Source organism: Crinia signifera, chromosome 4 (assembly GCF_055691185.1).
Source record: "Crinia signifera chromosome 4, ASM5569118v1, whole genome shotgun sequence".
In the NCBI taxonomy this organism is placed as follows: Eukaryota; Metazoa; Chordata; class Amphibia; order Anura; family Myobatrachidae; genus Crinia; species Crinia signifera.
The window spans coordinates 279756011-279776298 of record NC_139220.1 but is presented as its reverse complement, the minus strand read 5'-3'; the positions used below and the strand labels follow the sequence as shown (position 1 = coordinate 279776298).

At 47.3% G+C, this 20288-nt stretch overlaps 1 protein-coding gene across 1 annotated transcript in view; it reads right to left on the bottom strand.

Moving 5' to 3' along the window:
• Nucleotides 1-20288, bottom strand: part of LOC146073066 (uncharacterized) — a 57498-nt gene that overhangs the window by 22328 nt on the left and 14882 nt on the right. Inside the window, exons 2-4 of the mRNA XM_083180244.1 lie at nucleotides 13855-13991; nucleotides 12256-12393; nucleotides 3723-5160 (exon numbers count right to left, since the gene is read on the bottom strand). Coding sequence (XP_083036370.1) covers nucleotides 3723-5160; nucleotides 12256-12393; nucleotides 13855-13991 — 1713 coding nt within the window. The remainder of the gene's footprint in view (nucleotides 1-3722; nucleotides 5161-12255; nucleotides 12394-13854; nucleotides 13992-20288) is intronic.

Here is a 20288-nt window from a genome sequence, read left to right as displayed (position 1 = left end):
CGGCTCTCCCCCTGCAGCTCCCCGGTAGTTGCATATGATAAATCGCATGCGATTTATCATATGCATAACTTGGCACATCAAGTGCCTAATCGTGTGTTCCCCTCCCGGGGAGCTGCCGGGGAAATCAAGTCCGACTTGTCCCTAGGACAAGACGGACTAATGTATGGGGGCCTTTACTGATAATAAAACATCACACAATAGCTATCTTGGTGGGCCAACACCTCTCTGTATCCGTTGCCATCTGGATCATGTCTTAAAAATGGCCGGGATTTCATTTTTTTGGTCCACTTTAGCCGATATCCTGGCCCCTGCCTATTTACTACCCGTTTATCGCCCCAACCCCTAACTCAACTAATAAACATAATTGTAAATAATTATTTTGTGTCGGCGGGCATACATAGGAAAGAATGCGGCCAATGTTACCTTACCTTGGTTTGAATGGCCTGAGGACTTCTTCTGTCATCTATCGGGGGCCTGTCCATATTACCTTTCCCTTATCATAATTTCTGCTCTCTGTCCTATCCAGCATACCCTTGGGCACAGTGGAGCAAGTATGGCGGTACGGGGTGGTACGGCGTACCAGTAAAACATATTGTGCCGGTACCCCGCCATAACAAAATTCCCCCTGAACTGCTTACTGCGCATGCGCGCATATGTAATTGTCGGGGGGGCGTGGCCTCTGCCGCCCGGCCACAGTGTGGTAAGTAAAGCTGGGGGCGGGGCCTGCCGGGGATACGTCGCAGATAGGCACCGCGGGGTTGTTCGTCAGCTATAGCAGTTAATGAGAGAGTGACCCGGCTCAGCTGCCAGGAGTTCAGCTTCTGTGAAGCTGACTCCGCCCACCGGTCTCCGTGCTATCAGCCCTACCTGCCGTCTGCTGTTCAAAGTTCCTGCTCCTCTGCCTGCTCCGTGCTTTAGCCTTGCCTGGCCAGCCCTCTGCCTGCTGAGGCAGCCACACTGTCAGTGTGATCTCCGTGCTTCAGCCCTGCCCAGCTCTGCAGTTTCACTTCCTGCTCCTCTGCCTGCTGAGGGACAGCCTCCCTCCACCACACTGCCCGGGGCCTGTTCCATGTTCTTCCCAGGAAGGATCCAAAAATATGGGTGAGTGTTGTGTACTGGGAGAGCAGATGTGTGTGTAATGTAATAGGGTTGGGGGGGGGGGTGGGGGTGTTTGCTGTGTATATTGTTTTATAGTGCTGTGTGTACTACTAGGTGTTATGGGGGGGGGGGGTGTTTGGTGCTGTGTATACTAGGTGTAATATGCAGGGGCTGTGTATAATGTTGTTTGGTGCTATGTATACTATGTGTAATTTTGGGGCTGTGTATAATGTTGTTTGGTGCTATGTATACTATGTGTAATTTTGGGGCTGTGTATAATGTAGTATTGTGCTGTGTATACTAGCTGTAATATGCAGGGGCTGTGCATTATGTAGTATTGTGCTGTGTATACTAGGTGTAATATGCAGGGGCTGTGTATAATGTAGTATTGTGCTGTGTATACTAGGTGTAATATGCAGGGGCAGTGTATAATGTAGTATTGTGCTGTGTATACTAGGTGTAATATGCAGGGGCAGTGTATAATGTAGTATTGTGCTGTGTATACTAGGTGTAATATGCAGGGGCAGTGTATAATGTAGTATTGTGCTGTGTATACTAGGTGTAATATGCAGGGGCTGTGTATAATGTAGTATTGTGCTGTGTATACTAGGTGTAATATGCAGGGGCTGTGTATAATGTTGTTTGGTGCTATGTATACTATGTGTAATTTTGGGGCTGTGTATAATGTAGTATTGTGCTGTGTATACTAGCTGTAATATGCAGGGGCTGTGTATAATGTTGTTTGGTGCTATGTATATTAGGTGTAACGGCAACAAAAAAAATACACTCCTATTTATTCAATGTTTCGGGGATGTGCTCCCCTTCATAATACCCCATTCACACCAGAAATGCAGGGACAAACCCGGGAATTCAGTTCACGGGACAAGCAGGGACATTCCCGGGTTTGGACCCATTCACACCAGAAATGTCCCTGCATTTTCTGGTGTGAGAAGGGGGCGGGAAGGAGGCCGGCAGGAGGTGGGGAGGAGGCGGGCAGTCGGCGGGATGGCGGCGGAGGTGGGGAGAATACTCACCCCGGTTGCTGGTCCTCCGTGCAGGCCAGGGATCCACACAGGCGGCGGCGCAAATGACGGGACAGGCTGCGGATGAAGATGACGCAGCTCTCCGGCGTCCTCACTGCCACCGGAGAGCTGCGTCATCATCATCCACCGGCTGTCCCGTCATTTGCGCCCGCCGCCTGCATTAATTCCCGTCGGACAGGACACGGAGGACATGGCGACCCGGGTAAGTATACCCTGTACCTTTCACACCAGCCAGGTCCCCGGGTTGAACCCGGGAACAACCCTGGTACCTAGCTGGGTTAAAATTTGCCTGGGATTTTGTCCCGGGAACCTTTCTCACCAGCGCTAGTACCGGGTTGTTCCCGGACTCAACCTGGGAATTTAGGCTGGTGTGAATGGGGTATTAGGGGACATACAAACACAGAATCCCACACCAATGCATATAGATTTGTTTTTGCATTAGACAAAGACAGATAGATTTTACCTGCCATTGCAGGATGCACACCTGAGTGGCAATAAAAAGGTGGCCCCTTGGGCCGAGCTTGATACTCCTGCAAATGTGCGCAGCATTCATCTAACACCTGCAATCTCCCTGAAACTGATTTTCAAAAGTAGACTCTCGTTCCCTATTGTTGCCAGCTAACTTGAGGGGATGCTTTCCTCGCCTGTGGTCAGGGTGAGCGTCTGCTAAGAGGTGGATTAGGAGAGTTAGAAGACCAATAGCTGCCAGTGGGAGTATTTGCTATTCACATCGAAGAGGCTCGGCGGTGTGCTCTGGACGGACAGGGACTTTCCAGAAGAAAAGCCATAAAAGTGCCAGTTTTAGCAAAGGGGAGTCCTTGTGATTTCGGAGTAGTTTCCATGATCACATTGAGCAAGTGACATCATTATCTCAGCACCTTGGGTGTAAGTAACTGGGATAACATGTGTGCATTGCAGAACTCATTCAATGCATTGACCACAAACTACACAGCTAATGACATGCAGTTATTTCCACTTGCTTTAGTTAATATGGATGTTGTGCAGTTTTCTTGCACCAGTTCGCTCCTTCTTTGCAGCTTTGCTAAACATACCGTAAAAAGACTGGGGGTATATGTGTGGCACTGTGGGGGCATATCTGGCATTGGGGGCATACTTCGCACTGTAGGGGCATATGTGTGGCACTGTGGGGGCATATCTGGCATTGGGGGCATACTTTGCACTGTGGGGGCATATGTGTGGCATTGTGGGGGCATATCTGGCACTGGGGGCATAACTAGCACTGTGGGGGCATATGTGTGGCACTGTGGGGGCATATGTGTGGCACTGTGGGGCATATGTGTGGCACTGGGGGCATACCTAGCACTGTGGGGGCATATCTGGCACTGGGTGCATAAAGTTTTGTCATGTAGCCACTCCCCCTTGTGTCATATGACCACGCCCTTCGGCGCGCAGCACAGTACCACTAAGTCATTTTTTCTACTTGCACCACTGCTTGGGCAATATATAGAATGTCCAGCACCTGCCCTTTATATCTCCTTCTCCCTTCATACCCCTACACAGGGGTTTGCATGCCCCCCACCGTCATACGGGAATGGGCTCAACATGAATATCATCACTCACCTCGGTCAGGAGTTGCTCCAGAACCTTCTGCTGGTCTTCTGCACTGTGTGCTGCCTCCGCGGTTCCCTGGTGATGGCTGTTTGCTGAGGGCACGTCTGGCACAGATTGCACTATCTTCACGTGGGATTCTGGCGGCATATCTGCCCTGCCGTGCTCTGCCAATGCATCTCCTGTCTCTAGTGGTAGGTTCTCCCGCTTATTTGTCTTCTCTTCCTCACCCACTTCTAATAGCACCTGTATTTTCTGTTCATCCCTGGCCATATTCAGTCCCTCATTCATAGTATTATAGAAGTCTTCAGCTGTTCCCCTTTCTATATCTGCTCTTCTATACTGTACTGACTCAGAGGTTTCCTCCATTTTCTCATCCTTGTTCGTGTGCTCCTTACATTCCACCTGGTCCCCTCCCAGCATTAGCCCTCTGGAACAATGATCTACCACATGAAGAATCGGATTTATTTGATCTTCAAAAGACTCTTGATGTTCTGTCCCTCGGTCATCTAGAACCACCTCTCTCATCTGTGTCTCACTCGAAAACACAGTGTTTACCTTATCCAGTTTTTGAGATATCTTTACTATTTCCACCTGGTGCCCTGAGCTCCCATCCGGTACTTCCTGGCCCTCGTCTCTGTCCTCTGGCAGTTTATCTCCCAATTTTCTGTCCTCTGGCACTGCTCTGTCCTCAGACACTCCCTGACCCACCACCCTGTCCTGCAACACCACATGGCTCCTTGCTTTCTTATCTAATACCTTTTGGTCCTCTAATAAATTCTTGGTCTCATTTGGACATTCTTCTCTCATCTCCAACAAACTGAGTCCCTCTTCTATCTCTACAGTGTCTGCTTGGCAATGTGATCTTTCCTGAGCACCTTCTTGGGCTTTACTCTCACTCTCCTCTGGCACCGCTTGGTCCTCCACACAGTCTTCTCTCATCTTTGTCTCACACTTTCCCTCCTGCACACCTTGGCCCTGTTCTATCACAGTAGGCACTACTTGGCTCTCAGGATTCTGTACTGGTACATTCTGGCCCTCTTCCCTTCCCTGTGGCACAATTGTCTCATCTGCTCCAATCTCTGCTTCACCCAAATCCCTTGCTATTTTCTGTTGCTGAAGATCCTGTGCTTCTCTATTTTCATTATCCAAATGGCCGACCCGATACTTATCTAGTACTCTCCTCCGTGACCACTCCCTCCCTTCTGACTCTCCCGCTTCCTCCTCTCCTCTACCCACTGCATGACCTCTGTGCTGCTCCTGGCCTTTCCTCCAAGGTTTCCCTCGACCTTCGTAAAATGCTCTATCTGGTCTCCCATTCTTCCGCGGCTTCCAGTTTTGTCTTCCTCTGCCCGTCTCCCATTTTTTGTTGTATGAGGAGCCACGACGAAACCAGCCACGATTTTGATCAGGAGCTCTGGCTCTGGCCTCTCCTTCCTGTTCTGGTAACCTGCAAAATTACAAATGAAAGGTTAGAACATTGTTTGATTATAGATTTCAATATGTTGAACATTCTTATTTAAATATAAATGTGTGCCTTGTGAACACCACTAAAACAACACTGAGCACTTAGAGTCTAAAGGCCCCCATACATTAGTCCGACTTGTCCTAAGGACAAGTCGGACCTGATTCTCCCCTGCAGCTCCCCGGGAGGGGGACACGCGATTTGGCACTTGATGTGCCAAGTTTTGCAAATGATACATCGCATGCGATGTATCATTTGCAACTCCAGGGGAGCTGCAATGTGAAGGGAGCAGGGGGCAGGGGGACATTGAGGCAGCTGGGGGGACGGACGCTGCGGGGGACACAGCTGCGGCAATTACTTACAGCTGAGCCGGGCAGGGGGAGCCGGGAGCTGTCTGTACCGAAGAAAAAAAAAAGCCTATACAATGAATGGGCAGCCTGTGATTGGCTGCTGAGCGCTCTCTCAGCCAATTGCTGACTGGCTGAGAGAGCGCTCAGCCAATCACAGGCTGCCCATTCATTGTATGGGCTTTTTTTTTTTTCCTTCCGTACTGACAGCTCCCGCCGGCTCCCCCTGCCCGGCTCTATGCCGCCTGTGTCCCCCGCAGCGGCTCCAGCCCCCCCTGCTCCCTCTACCGCCGCGCCGCCCCACTAGGTCCCAAGTCGGGTGGTCGGACGTGCAGCAGGTCCGACCACCCGACGCAGATCCGATGCGCACGGGACCGCGCATCGGATCTGAGGGGACATCAAAACTAGCCGATTTTGGTCCGATTTCGGCCAGATCCGACTGATCTGGCTGAAATCTTACCAAAATCGGCTAGTGTATGGGGGCCTTTAGACCTTGTGTGGAAGACCTTATCTGGTCCGATTGTAGGAGTGACCTCACATAACAATAGGATTTTAATACCTACCGGTAAATCCTTTTCACTGAATTCATATGGGGTACTGAGGTCTTATAACCTTGGGGAATAGAGGGTATCCGACAGGAGACAGGTACATAACATTTTCTTCAACCAGGGTGTGCTGGCTCCTCCCCTCTACTTCCCCCTACCAGCCAGTTAAGAAACTGTGCCCGAAGGATAATGTATGTGAGGTAGGAATTAGCATTAAGATAACGTGGTGAGATTTGCACCAGCACACCACAACAAACACAACAACTCTCTCAACTAAACGTAGTTAACCCCGTCATTGTGTTACTAAAACATAAATGATATTAAGATTTTTGTGGAGCAATTAGTCACCAAAACTCAGCTGCTCCTAAACAGGTCAACGGACCTATAACTTTACAGAATGCCAGAAATTGCAATTAGCAAGAAGGCAATAACAGGATTACAACCTGTGCAACACAGCACCGCACTGAGGCGGGCGCTCAGTACCCCATATGAATTCAGTGAAAAGGATTTACCGGTAGGTATTAAAATCCTATTTTCACTTTCATTCATTATGGGGTACTGAGGTCTTATAACCTTGGGGAGGTCCCAAAGCTTCAAGAAAGGGCGGGAACGTGCGGAGCCTGTTGCAACACCGCCTGCCCAAACTGGGTATCATCACTGGCCACAGTGTCAAATTTATAAAATTTGACGAAAGTGAGTTGACCAGACCAGGTGGCAGCTCTACATAGCTACAATGCTGACACACCCCGAGCAGCCGCCCAGGATGCTCCTACGGCTCTAGTGGAGTGGGCTCTCACTGAGGCCGGAATAGTCAAATGGGCTGCCACATATGCTTGCTGTACAGTGGAACGAATCCATCTAGCAATCGATTGTTTCGATGCTGGGCATCCTTTCTTTTGTGCGTCATACAACACAAAAAGACACTCCGTCTTACGGATCCTTGATGTTCTCCTAACGTAGATCTGCAGGATTCTAACCACATCAAGTGACTCAGGAATATCCTTATGTCCTGAACAAGACGGAACTACAATCGGCTGGTTCATATGGAACGCCGAGACCACTTTAGGCAGGAACTGCTGTCTTGTCCGAAGTTCCGCCCTGTCTTGATGGAAAATCAAGTATGGACTCTTACAAGAGAGAGCACCAAGCTCAGAAACTCTTCTGGCCGAGGCCAGAGCCAGTAGCGTCACCGTCTTCCAGGTGAGGAATTTCAAGTCAATGGTGTTCACTGGTTCAAACCAGGCTGACTGAAGGTACTCCAGGACAACATCTAGGTCCCAAGGTGCCGTTGGCGCCATAAATGGAGGCTGTATTCTCAAGACTCCTTGCAAAAAGGATTGGACTTTAGGATAGACGCTAACTTTTTCTGAAAAAAGACAGAAAGGGCCGATATTTGAACTTTTAAAGACCCCAGCCGGAATCCCTTATCAAGGCCCACCTGCAAGAAATGCAGCAAACGGTCTAATTTAAAATCTGCTGGCAGAAAACTCATGTGCTCGCACCAAGACACATATCTACGCCAGATCTTATGGTAGTGTGAGGCCGTCACTGCCTTCCTGGCCCGGGTCATGGTGTTTATGACCGAGGAATGAAATCCCTTCAGAGCCAGGATGTTCCGCTCAACCTCCAGGCCGTTAAACGAAGACGCCCTAAGTCCTAGTAGACGAAGGGGCCTTGTACTAGAAGATCTATTCTTAGAGGCAGCCGCCACGGTTCTTCTATCAGCATGTTTTGCAGACTTGCGTACCGTGCTCTCCTGGGCCAATCCGGTGCTATTAGGATTGCCTGCACCCTCTGATGTCTGATCCTTTGTAACACTCTACCCAAGAGGGGGAGGGGCGGGAACAGGTATACTAGGTCGTATGACCAGTCCGCGGTCAGAGCATCTGTTGCCTCTGATTGAGGATCTCTTGTCCTTGAGCAATACCTTTCCACCTTGTGGTTGGTCCTTGAGGCCATTAAGTCTATCTGTGGGAGCCCCCACAGATCTACGATGCTTCCGAACACCTGAGGATGCAGACTCCATTCCCCGGGGTGGAGGTCGTGAAGACTCAGGAAGTCCGCCTCCCAGTTGTACACCCCAGGTATGAAGATGGCAGATATCGCCACAGCAGGTCAGAATCTTGTTCCAGGAGGAAGTGAGCCTCCAGAAGAGCATAGTGTACAGCTCTCAGTTCCAAGATGTTTATGTGGAGCTGAGTTTCCATGTATGACCACCGGCCCTGGAATCGCATCCCCTGTGCAACTGCCCCCCAGCCGTAAAGGCTGGCATCTGTGGTCAGCAAGATCCAGTCCTGGATCCCGAATCGTCTCCTTGCCAGGAGATTTGGCGTATGTAGCCACCACTGCAGGGACTGTCTTGCCTTCACAGACAAGCGAATCAACCTGTGCATGTGGATGTGTGAGCCCGACCACTTGCTCAATAGGTCCCACTGGAAAATTCTTGAGTGGAATCTCCCGAACTGCAGCGCCTCGAATGAGGCCACCATAGTTGCCATCAGTCTGATGCAGAGGTAGACCGAGACTCTTTCTGGGGCTAGCACCTCCCTCAACAGCTGTTGTATTGCTGCAATCTTCTCCCCTAGGAGAAACACCCTTCTCTCCACTGTGTCCAAAACCATCCCTAAGAACTGCAGACGTTGGGACGGAATCAGTGAAGATTTTGGTATATTCAGGATCCATCCGTGCTGAGACAGGAGATGTCTTGTTGTCTCTATGGCCCCCAGCAGCTTGGACACTGACTCCGCTTTCAGCAACAAGTCGTCCAAGTATGGGATGATGTTTATCCCCTGAGCCCTCAATAAGGACATCATCTCCACCATCACTTTGGTGAAGACTCGTGGGGCTGTTGAAAGTCCAAACGGTAGGGCTTGGAACTGGAATTGTTCCTCCAGGATTGCAAATCTCAGGAAGGCCTGGTGTGGGGCCCACACCGGTATGTGAAGGTACGCGTCCTTCACATCGATGGACGCTAGATATTCTCCCTCCTCCAGACCTGCAATCACTGCCCTCAGGGATTCCATTTGGAATTTGAACATCCTCAAGTAGGGGTTCAGGGACTTTAGATTTAAGATGGGTCGAACCAACCCATCTGGTTTTGGAACCACAAATAGGTTTGAAAAGTAACCCTTGTTCCTTTCTGCAGCTGGCACTGGTATAATGACCTGTGCTAGGATCAGCTTTTGTACAGCTTGTCTGAGGATACTGCGATCCTCCGCTGCTGCAGGGAGTCCCGACCTGAAATATCTCTGTGGGGGGTGGTCTTTCGAACTCCAGCCTGTAACCGTGTGAAATAATGGCCCTGACCCAAGGGTCGAGAGCGGATGCATCCCACACGTGACTGAAGAACCTCAGTCTTGCCCCCACCGCGGGAATATCCCGAGGTGGGAGTGGCCCGTCATGCGGCAGGCTTAGGGGTAGCTGCACTTATGCTACGGTCTCTTGTAGCAGCAGCCGCTGCCTTCCTAGGCTTACCTCTGGCGCCTCTATTGGCGGTGGAGCCTCCTCTGCCCTTGGACCTAAATTTAGAGGTCCAAAAGGACTGCTGTGAACCCCTGTGAAAGGGCGTCTTACCGGGGTGGAGGCTGATGGGAGGAATGTGGACTTACCAGCTGTAGCTTTTGATATCAAATCATCCAGTTCACTTCCAAAGAGCCTATCCCCTGTGAAGGGGAGACTCTCTACGCTGCGTTTTGAGTCCGCGTCAGCGACCCACTGCCGCAACCACAGGGCCCTGCGGGCCGACACAGCCATGGCCGAGTTGCGGGCATTAATTGCACCTAACTCTTTTTGTGCTTCGCACATCATCTTTGCTGTGTCCTGGATGTGACGTAGCTTTTCAGCTACCGTAGGTACATCCATGTCACCCAACAGGCCTTCTTGTATCTGGCCTGCCCATGTGAAGCACCGGGCGTTGAGATGCCCCACTGGCTGTATACATAGCCTTTACTGTGCCATCTAGTTTCCTATCAACCGCGTCCAGGTACCTGGGACTGGGAGCACCACCTTTTCTGAAAGGCGGGACACCGAAGCATCCACTATAGGGGGCTCCTCCCACACCTTCCTGCCCGTGGGGTCAAAAGGGAAGGTAGATTTAAAACGCTTGGACAATGTGAAGCGTTTCTCTGGATTTTTCCAGGCAGCTTTGAACACCTCTTCTAAATCAGACTGTTCAGGAAAGACTATGTCTTGCCTTCTGTGTGACACAAAAAAATGGGTCAACCTCAACCGATGTGGCTAGAGGTAAATCTAGTACTTCTCTAACAGCAAGGACAAGGTTTTCAGTACCTTGAATGCAAGACTGTGACGCCTGTGAATCTACAATATCATCTGCGTCACCATCACCATCATCCATATCGGAGTCAGGTGCCACGGCATCAAGCGCCCTTTTGCGGGACACCCCTGGCATGGGTGTAAGAATTTCCACCCTTGCTGACAGGACCTTTAAATCCTGTTGGACTTGCTTAGTCTGCAAATTATTTGTCGCCAGCTGTGATGAAACAGTCTCGAACATGGCTTTCATACCAGTAGCCCATGAAGGTTCCTGGGAGTCAGCCTGCGAGCTGCTGCGCTGTGGAGACATGCTACTGAGCTGTGGTGACATACATTGCTCACATGCAACCTGTGATGTGGAGCTAGGAGCAAACTTGTTGCTGCAAATCATGCAAGTTATTTTTCTCACCATGTTGGAGAAAATAATACCCCCTTAAACACACTGCAGTCATGCTGAACACACACACAGTGAATGTACAGTAGTATATATGTATCTAAACACACTATGTGCAGTTTCACATATATAAATGACAGTGTAAAATTGCTTAACTAGCAGTGGGGGACTCAGAGGAATATGGGGGACACCAGCACCCTGTAACCTGGTCTACCGATTAGATAGACCGGCTTTTATGCACAGACACCAATATTATCAATACTGTATACTGCTATCAGTGGCTTATAGCACACTAGAAGCGCTATACTTGCTGTCTCTGCTGACTGATCTCTCTCCCTTCAAGGCTGCGCTGAGGAGTGATCTCTGCTCTGCTGTAATGGCGCCCACAGCATGAGAAGTAGCAGGAAGCAGTGTACAGGCGCGCTCAGGTCCCGCTCTGAGCTAAGCCCCGCCCCTTGCAATGGCGCCCGGGCTATGCTAATATTTATACTGGCGCCTGGTAACCCTTTAATAAGGGTTGACCCACATAGCGGTATATGCCCTGGTGGTCCAGTGGCAATGCCTGGCATCCAGTCTGTCGGCGTGGCTGCAGTGTTAAAACAGCTGCACGCGATCCCTGTGCAGGGCCATCGCGCCGCCATCGCCATTATGCCGCACATAAAACCGGCATCCCCACTGAGGGGACCCGGTTATTACTCACCACCGACGTTTTCAGGCTGAGCCAGGGGTGTGCGGCACCTGGGGGTGTGCTCGCTGCAGCGCAATGCCCGCGGTAACAGCACCCTCTCAGGTCGGTGGACCTGCAGCAGGAATCAGCTCGGTTCCTTGAAAGGCCTGCAGCAGTCCCTTCCCCCGGCTTCCCTCGTCGCAGGGAAGCTGTGAAGCCCAAATAGCAACCCGAAAATAAAAAACTAAAAGAAATTGAAGAAAAACTCTCTGGAGCTCCAGGAGTGTGCATCCTCTCCTGAGGGCACATTTTCTAAAACTGGCTGGTAGGGGGAAGTAGAGGGGAGGAGCCAGCACACCCTGGTTGAAGAAAATGTTATGTGCCTGTCTCCTGTCGGATACCCTCTATTCCCCAAGGTTATAAGACCTCAGTACCCCATAATGAATGAAAGTGAAAAATAAAAACCTTACATAAAAATGTGAAATACCTAGGAACATTGTAATGACGTTCCTGGGGGGAAAGAATTGAACACTATTACATAGTGGTGTCATTTGGGACATGGTGCTAGAACACAGAATTGTGTGTATGTGGAGGTGTGTGTGTTTCGGGGGATTTTTAGATCGCTTACAAAATGCCCTGAAGTCGCCCCGTATGTACGCTACTTTAGATGTAGTCTCCTATATCTGGAGAAGTTTTATATTAATCATGGTCTTTTGTCTTGTAATCTACTAACTTCTCCAGATATTTTTAGACAGATAAGTAATGTGACCCCAAAGCATTTCCTGCTCAACTGGATCAAATGTTTTGGACACTAGTATTTACAACATGCAAGCCAATCATTGTAGCGTCTCTCACCTGATGCCGGCATGGCAGATTACAGTGCGGCGCTGCCAGCCTTCACCCACAGAGAAGCTGCTCAATTCATGGCGAGACTCAGTGAAGCGGTGAATCAGATACCGCAGGCGGCTGGAGACGGGAGGGAACAGCAGAACTCTGCACAGTGACAGACAGAAGGCAGGTGGTCAGTCTCATACAGTAGGGCTGGCAAGTATATACCTGGTGCATTTATCATCATTTGCTGCCCAAAATGCATTTAGATATGAAAGATGTTGCCCAGAGCTTCATATAAACCAGATAAACAGAACCCAACAGTAATGAAGAAAAATTTAAGTCTTCATTAAGCATTTGAACTAAGTCCTGCGTAAGTACAGCTATATATATGACAATACAGAGATCTCATTTGTTGTTGCATGCGCCTTTCGGGAAATCAGGAGCGTGTGTATGCACCCATCTATTCACTTTACATGGTGGATCCACTGGTGTGCCTAAACCAGGCATGTCCAAACTATGTCCTTCCAGCTGTTGTGAAACTACAAGTCCCATCATGCCTTGCCAAAGTTTTCCTAATAGGGAATGCTAAAACTATGGCAAGGCATGCTGGGATGTGTAGCTGGAGTTTGGACATGCCTGACCTAAACAACATAGCGCTACTGCAATGAGTGCACATTGAGGCAAGCAGTGCAGCAACAACAGGAGAGCACACATGTGTAGGGCATCAGTATAGCTGTGGTCAGCAGTTCAGTCAGTTCTGTGATACATTGTTAAACTTACAGTTCAACGTGTGACTGGAAGGATAAGCTCACTCTGTTGGATACATTTATAGTGTAATATATGCATCCATTCCAACCAATGAAATGTGCAAAATGAACCATGGAGGTAAAACACTGTCCAGAACACTGTACTTGCACTGCAACACTCTTAAAACAATCTACTATCCCCCTCTCCTCAGGTTATGTCACATGGTCATGAAAAAAAAAGTGGTTAAGCTATAGTTTATATCAATACTCCTGGCCCCGCCCCTGAGGAGCCAATTCATACAGTGCATTTATGAACAGCAGGTCTGTTGCCTGCCTGATTAAGCATAGTAGCCCCCATCCTTGCTCTAACATGGAAGCCTGTGGCTGAGGTGTACTGGACTTATCAAGTAAGACCTAAACTTCCATAGTATTAGATTATTCAGCTTGGTAATATGAAGCCTTTGAGGTGTATTAATGTAAAATAGTGCATTAAACTGCTATTTAAATACTCATTTAAAAAAAAAAAAAAATTCTTGTATCACTGCTTTCAATAAAATGCCATGTGTAACAAAATGTATAATATAGTCTATTTTTTTTATAGGTGTAGTTCTTTCTAGAAGTCTGTAGGTGGCGCAATATGTACCAATAGCAAGGGGCGCACAATCCATTTATCAATAGCAACAATATTTTATGGTGGCCATATAAATGGTTGGCTCTTCTAGGGTAAACAAATGGACAATAAGAATCAAGTGATTCACGATTCTGCACTCACTAAATCCTGGTGAATGGAGAGGCTCCATTGTCAAGAATGCTGCATATGGCACAGGTCCACTATAAATGGCTACAGATACATGGAAGCCTAATATAATATACTCACGCTTTATGGTTCCCCTGTTGCAAGAAGTGGTCCACTTCTGCAGTTACCAGCGTGTAAAACTCATACTCCACGCCAGAGAGGTACACCTGGTCTATGCATGGCGGATCCAGGTTGCCGAAGTACCAGGAGCCACAAAGCTGGGGAAACAAACATCTATTAATCCTAACCACTGATGCAGCGTCAGCCTCCTGCATTCATTACTCTGCATCTCTATATGGAAGGGAAGTTAGTTTATCAGAACATATAGATACATAGACTGCGACTTGAAGTACTGTAGCAGTTTCTTTAGTACAACGAACGTCTGGGGAACTACATCCTTCTGGGATATAATGGAAGGATATAATGGAACTTGTAGTTGCTATGCTTGCCTGTAAAGCTAAAGGACCATCACACCAGCTGATGCACATTGGTGTATTCTCTGCTATTACTAATGTTGATTGTCAACAGAATAAATCAAGCTTTAGTTCTAGACCAGTGGTAGCCAACTCCAGTCCTCGAGAGCTACCAACAGTTCACCTCGCAGGTACACAGGTGCACTCATTACTAACACATTTTAAAAGATCCACAGGTGGGGCTAAATACTACACTTGTGATTCTGGGGCAGATTTATTAAGCTTGGTGAAGTGATAAATCAGTGGTCAGGGAACTCGGTCCTCATTACCCCACGCAGTGCATGTTTTGCAGGTCTCCTCACAGAATCACAAGTGAAATAATTAACTCCACCTGCAGACCTTATAAAATGTGTCTGAGTAATTAGTACACCTGTGCACCTGCTGGCTTACCAGCAAAACATGCACTGTGTGGGGTAATGAGGACCGAGTTCCCTGACCACTGTGATAAAGTGTCTGTTTTTTATCACCGGCCAATCAGCTCCTAACTGTGCAGTTACAGGCTTGGTTTGAAAAATGACAGGTAGGAGCTGATTGGCTGGTGATAAAAACCAGACACTTTAACACTTTACCAAGCTTAATAAATCTACCCGTCTGAGGAGATGTGGAAAACAACTGTTGGTACTGTAGCTCTAACGCACATGTCTTCAACCTGTGGCCCTCCAGATGTTGTAGAACTACATGTCCCAGCATGCCCCGACAGTTTTGGCATGCTCTCATAGGATAAAATGTGGCAATGCATGTTGGAACATGTAGTTTCACAACATCTGGAGGGCCACAGGTTGAAGACCCATGCGTCTAGCGGACTGGAGTTGGCTACCGCTGTTCTAAACTGACAACACATTACACGCTTACAGTGTCAATTCATCAACACACACATACCCAAGGTACAAGGGGGGGGGGCACAAATAACATACAAACCCTACACAGATATGGTCCTGATCAGAGTAGACCCATGGGCGGCAATGTGCCATCATACTACTTGTGGTCTTACCCTTGAAATACTAATGTTTCTGGGTGAAGTGTAGCCTTCTGAAAGTCTATGGGTTGATGCAATTAGGTGCCTGTTACAATGCATAGGACTTTAATTGCAAATTACTTGCCAGAGACCAATGAAATTGGTACATGAGCACCACGCCTGGAAATCATGGCCCAATTATATTTACACCGCTGCAGATTTACACAGAGAATTTAAAACATCTATATTTCTATCAGTAATAAAATAGTCAGACTTCTTACTGAAACTACAATGATATACCAACACAGGAGCAGCCACTACTGAAGCACTTCCAAAGTTAACCTAGGACAATAAAAGTTACTACTACTTGTCTCAATGAGACACTTGCAGAACAGAGGAATTCAGCAATGCGTGGGGCTCTAGCAATCTGGGGCTCTTCAGATACTTTGCATCCCAGAGAATGCTGGAACTTGTAGTTCAGCAGCTCCTGGAATGGGCTTGTTTGCAGCTGCACCAGTGTGCCATGTGCAATGTATGAGTTAGGGATGATGATTAGAACATGTGCTCTGCAGACACATCCACTGCACAGGGCACCTCCATGCGCAGAGATGTCTCCTTTACACACTGCATGTCTCTTACAGGGCAGCAGGCAGACTGTCTCTGTGTGTGGTTGCTGAATGTCTCTTGGCGCCGTCTCAGTCTAGCAGCTTCTCTGCATGTCTCTCTCGTTCATTTGCAGCAGCTTGCTGAGTCCGATCCTGGAAACGTTGTAGGAACAGGATCTCTATCCCAGTTACTCCCGCGTTGCCGATCGCACACAGCGACCCCTGGTGGCGCCTTCTCTGTGTTTGGCTGTATAGACAGCCAAAGCGCCATCTAGTGGTCAATCATAGAATAAGTAAAGAGCTAAAGTCAAACTGATGCTTTGATGCTTCAATACTACTACTACTACTCCTACTACTACTACTACTAATACTATTATTATTAATAATAATAATCATAACAACAATAAAAATAATAATAATAAAATAATAGTAATAAGAAGAAATAATCATAACAATAAAAACAAGTATAATAATAATGATCATAACACCAATAATAATAAGAATAAATAATGATAATAGTAAAATAAATCATAACAATTAAATAACAATAATAATTATAATAATAATAACAACAAGAAATAATCATAACAATAATAATAATAATAATAAAAAATAATAATAGGTACTTGTTTCCTAGCAGGGTGCCCAGTTTCACTACGTACGGTACCATAGTGTAATCGCATCGCATGCATGTTTTTGCATGCGATGCGATCGCATGCGATGCAATGCGATTTTCCTATGTGATTTATTCACTGCTCCCCCCCCCCCACATAGCATAGGGTGCGATGCCATTTATTTTACTATACCGTTGTATGAGATGCAATGAGATCGAGGCACACCCCACCAGTATCCACGCCACCCCGAAGCGTGGGGAGCGGCGGCGGAATGCGTCCTCCTGACCTTTTCATACCCCCACTATCCACGTGGGCGTGGAATTTATTTTATATAGTGTGGCGAGCACAGCGAGCCACCGAGCCCGAAGCGCGGCAAGCCCCGCGAGGGGACACGGAATACATGTAACGTAATCCATGTCCGCTCACCACACTATATAAAATCAACTCCACGCCGACGTAGATAGTGGGGGTATGAAAAGTTCGGTAGGACACGTTCCGCCGCTCGCCACGCTCCGGGGTGGCGTGGATACTGGGGGGGGGGGGGGGTGCCTCAATCTCATTGCATCTCATACAACTGTATAGTAAAGTAAATGGCATCGCACCCGATACAATCGCATGCGATTTATCGGTGCAATGCGATCGCACCGCCCGGGGTGAAAAAAAGCAGTGAATAAATTACATAGGAAAATCGCATCGCAAAACAAAAATGGCATCGCAGAATTGCCCGCTAAGCTATTTGCTTAGTGGGTGCCCTGCTAGGAAACAAGTACCGAATAATACAAAAAATAATAATAGTAGTAAAATAAATAATAATAATAATAATAATAACAATAATAATAACAATATTAATAAATTATTATTAAATATTATTATTATTATTATTGTGTTATTTTAGGCGTTAAACATGTTTTTTTTCTTGAATAAAGTCGTTTCATTTTCAAGTGCTTGCAATGTGAGCGACAGACTTCTGAAAGCATATTTGTAAACATTTGGCAAAAAAAACTTGAGGATCCCGTTTCTGTTGAGCAAGTGAATCTGAGCTTGTCGCCTTGGTGTCATGTCCAGATCAACATTATCAACAGGCTTTAGACTTCGGAGAAAGCAGCAAGCCAATTGTGACTTTGCCCTACACACTACCAATGCCCTATATTAACTGGCATGAGCAGAGCAGAGAGAGTTCATCGTCAGACAGGAAGGAGAGAAGACGGCCCATAGACAGGATAGGATGAGGTGAACAGGAAAATAGGCAAGAGGTAAAAGCCAACGCTGGCAAGAAGATATACAGTAGTTGATGTAGGAACTTGAAGGACTTAAGGAAGATTTGCTGTGAGCACAGTTAGGAAGAGACATTGTCTATCATCTATGACGTAACCACTGGAATTAATTGGGAAGGTGGTGAAAGGTCTAAGGCACAGGTCTTCAACCTGTGGCCCTCCAGATGTTGTGGAACTACATATCCCAGCATGCCCTGAGGTTTTTTGGCATGCTCTTATAGGAAAAAATGTGGCAATGCATGTTGGAACATGTAGTTTCACAACATCTGGAGGGCCACAGGTTGAAGACCCATGGTCTAAGGCCTCAATAACATTGGTGGGATAGTAGGCCTACCCAGTAAAGTTTGGTACTTGTGAGGTACTGCAGACTCTAGGTATGCCTACTGATGTTGGTTTCTAGGTGTATATAGACAGATAGTCACTAATGGTCGACAGTAACTAGGTCATCACCGAAAAAAGGGTTGACACACCTTAGGTTGACACAAGCTTATGGTTGACATCAGAGCCGGCCCTAGCCTAAATGACGCCCTAGGCAAGATTTTGGCTGGTGCCCCCTAGCACCGTCACTAGTTCCGCCTCTGACCCTGCTCCCCTTTCCCAGCACCATCAACCCTCATCATAGCAGTGATCATTTTGGTGCTCCTACCCGCAATATTTTAAATAGAAACAGTGCACACATTTGGTGCGCAGCCCAAACAGGGTTGTGTTCTTGCTGGGAGAGAGTTGGGTGCCTTTTTTTGCTGGAAATTCGTCTTATTTGCATTGTTATGACCAGCACACACAAGGAGCTTCCGATGATTAAAATGATATGCAGCATGCCTATATTCTGTGTGGGACTGTGGCTGTACCTGCATACGGAATGCTATGTTACAGTGATTTCCATGAATACACTATTTTATATGCAGATACAACCTAACTCACACACAGAATATAGGCATGCTGCATATCATTTTAATCAGCAGAAGCTGCTGATGCCCCTAGGCATTCCAAATGCCCTAGGCAATTGCCTAGTTTGCCTATCCCTAAGGCCGGCCCTGGTTGACATAGACAAGGTTGACATAATTTTTCATAATTTTTTGGTGTCTATGTAATCATACTTCGACATGGGAGAGAGAGAGAGAGAGAGAGAGAGTACCTGTTTCATACTCTGAATCCTCCAGGCAGAAGCTGGGTTTGTGTAACTGTAGGGAGAACATTAATTACTGCATTAGTGGGTTTTTCTATATAAACCCAGTACAGACCAATAGGATATATGTGAGAGCCTACAGCCCACAAGAATGGGTGAGTTCTGGGCAGGTGAGGACATCCAGATGGAGCTGAGACATGGGGGGATAATGGGTTTATTTTTTTCCTGTGGAGGCCAGTGTGTTTTTCCCTGTGGGGTGTGTTGTACCCTGGCAATTTTAAAATCTTGTCTGGTGTGCCGCAAGTTGGAAAAGGCTGAAAATCACTGCTCTAAGCACTTGTTCTGTTCTGCTTCCAATAACGATGTGTATGATTACTTTATATGCCTTAGAAATGTGCATGTAATGATTGTGACATCTGAGATACATCACCTGCAACAAACACATCAGGATTTCATAAAAGAGAGATACACACACACACACAAATATTTTTATATATATATATATATATATATATATATATATATATATATATAATGCTACATTAATGCCAAAGCACTGTCTTCCAGCATCTAATGCTAGGTACACACCAGGACGACTAGGGCACGATTCTGTCAATTTAGATCCGATTCCGACCGGTTGTATGCAGATTGTGTGTATTATCGTGTGTTTTTGCCATTTATTTGATCCGATTCCGATCCAATGCGCGTTCACGCCGCTCGTTTGGTCGCATCTTTGGTCCTACGTGCTGCAGGTAGGATCCGTCAATCCCAGGCCGACCGACCGTCAATCGTATGCAGATCGTGAGTGTTTTTTGCCGCCTCCGTCGTCCGTCCGTCGGTGCGTCCGTCGTTTGATCCAGCCTATTTGAGTGGCATTTCCTAAACACTCCCCCGGCGCCATGTTTTTCCACATAGCAAACAGCGCTGGCGCAGCAGTTGGACTCTCCTTCTTGTCTCATCTCCCAGAACAACAACCTGGTATGTTTGCACTCCCAATGCTCTTCTATGCATGCCCACTGTTGCCACCAATGTATATAGTGTGTATAAAGCACTGGTTTGGCAACCGTGCACCCGACCATGTCACTGTTTTTTTTGGGTGGGCCCCATGTGTGTGTGTATACATATAACCAGTGTCCACCATTGCAGTATTCCAAGCACTCCTCTCTGCTAGGCCCCATTCACCTGTGTGTGTGTGTGTGTTTGTGTATATATAGATATATATACATAAACCATTGTCCACCATTGCAGTATTCCATGCACTCCTCTCTGCTAGGTACCATTCACCTGTGTGTGTGTGTGTGTGTTTGTGTATATATAGATATATATACATAAACCATTGTCCACCATTGCAGTATTCCATGCACTCCTCTCTGCTAGGCCCCATTCACCTGTGTGTGTGTGTGTGTTTGTGTATATATAGATATATATACATAAACCATTGTCCACCATTGCAGTATTCCATGCACTC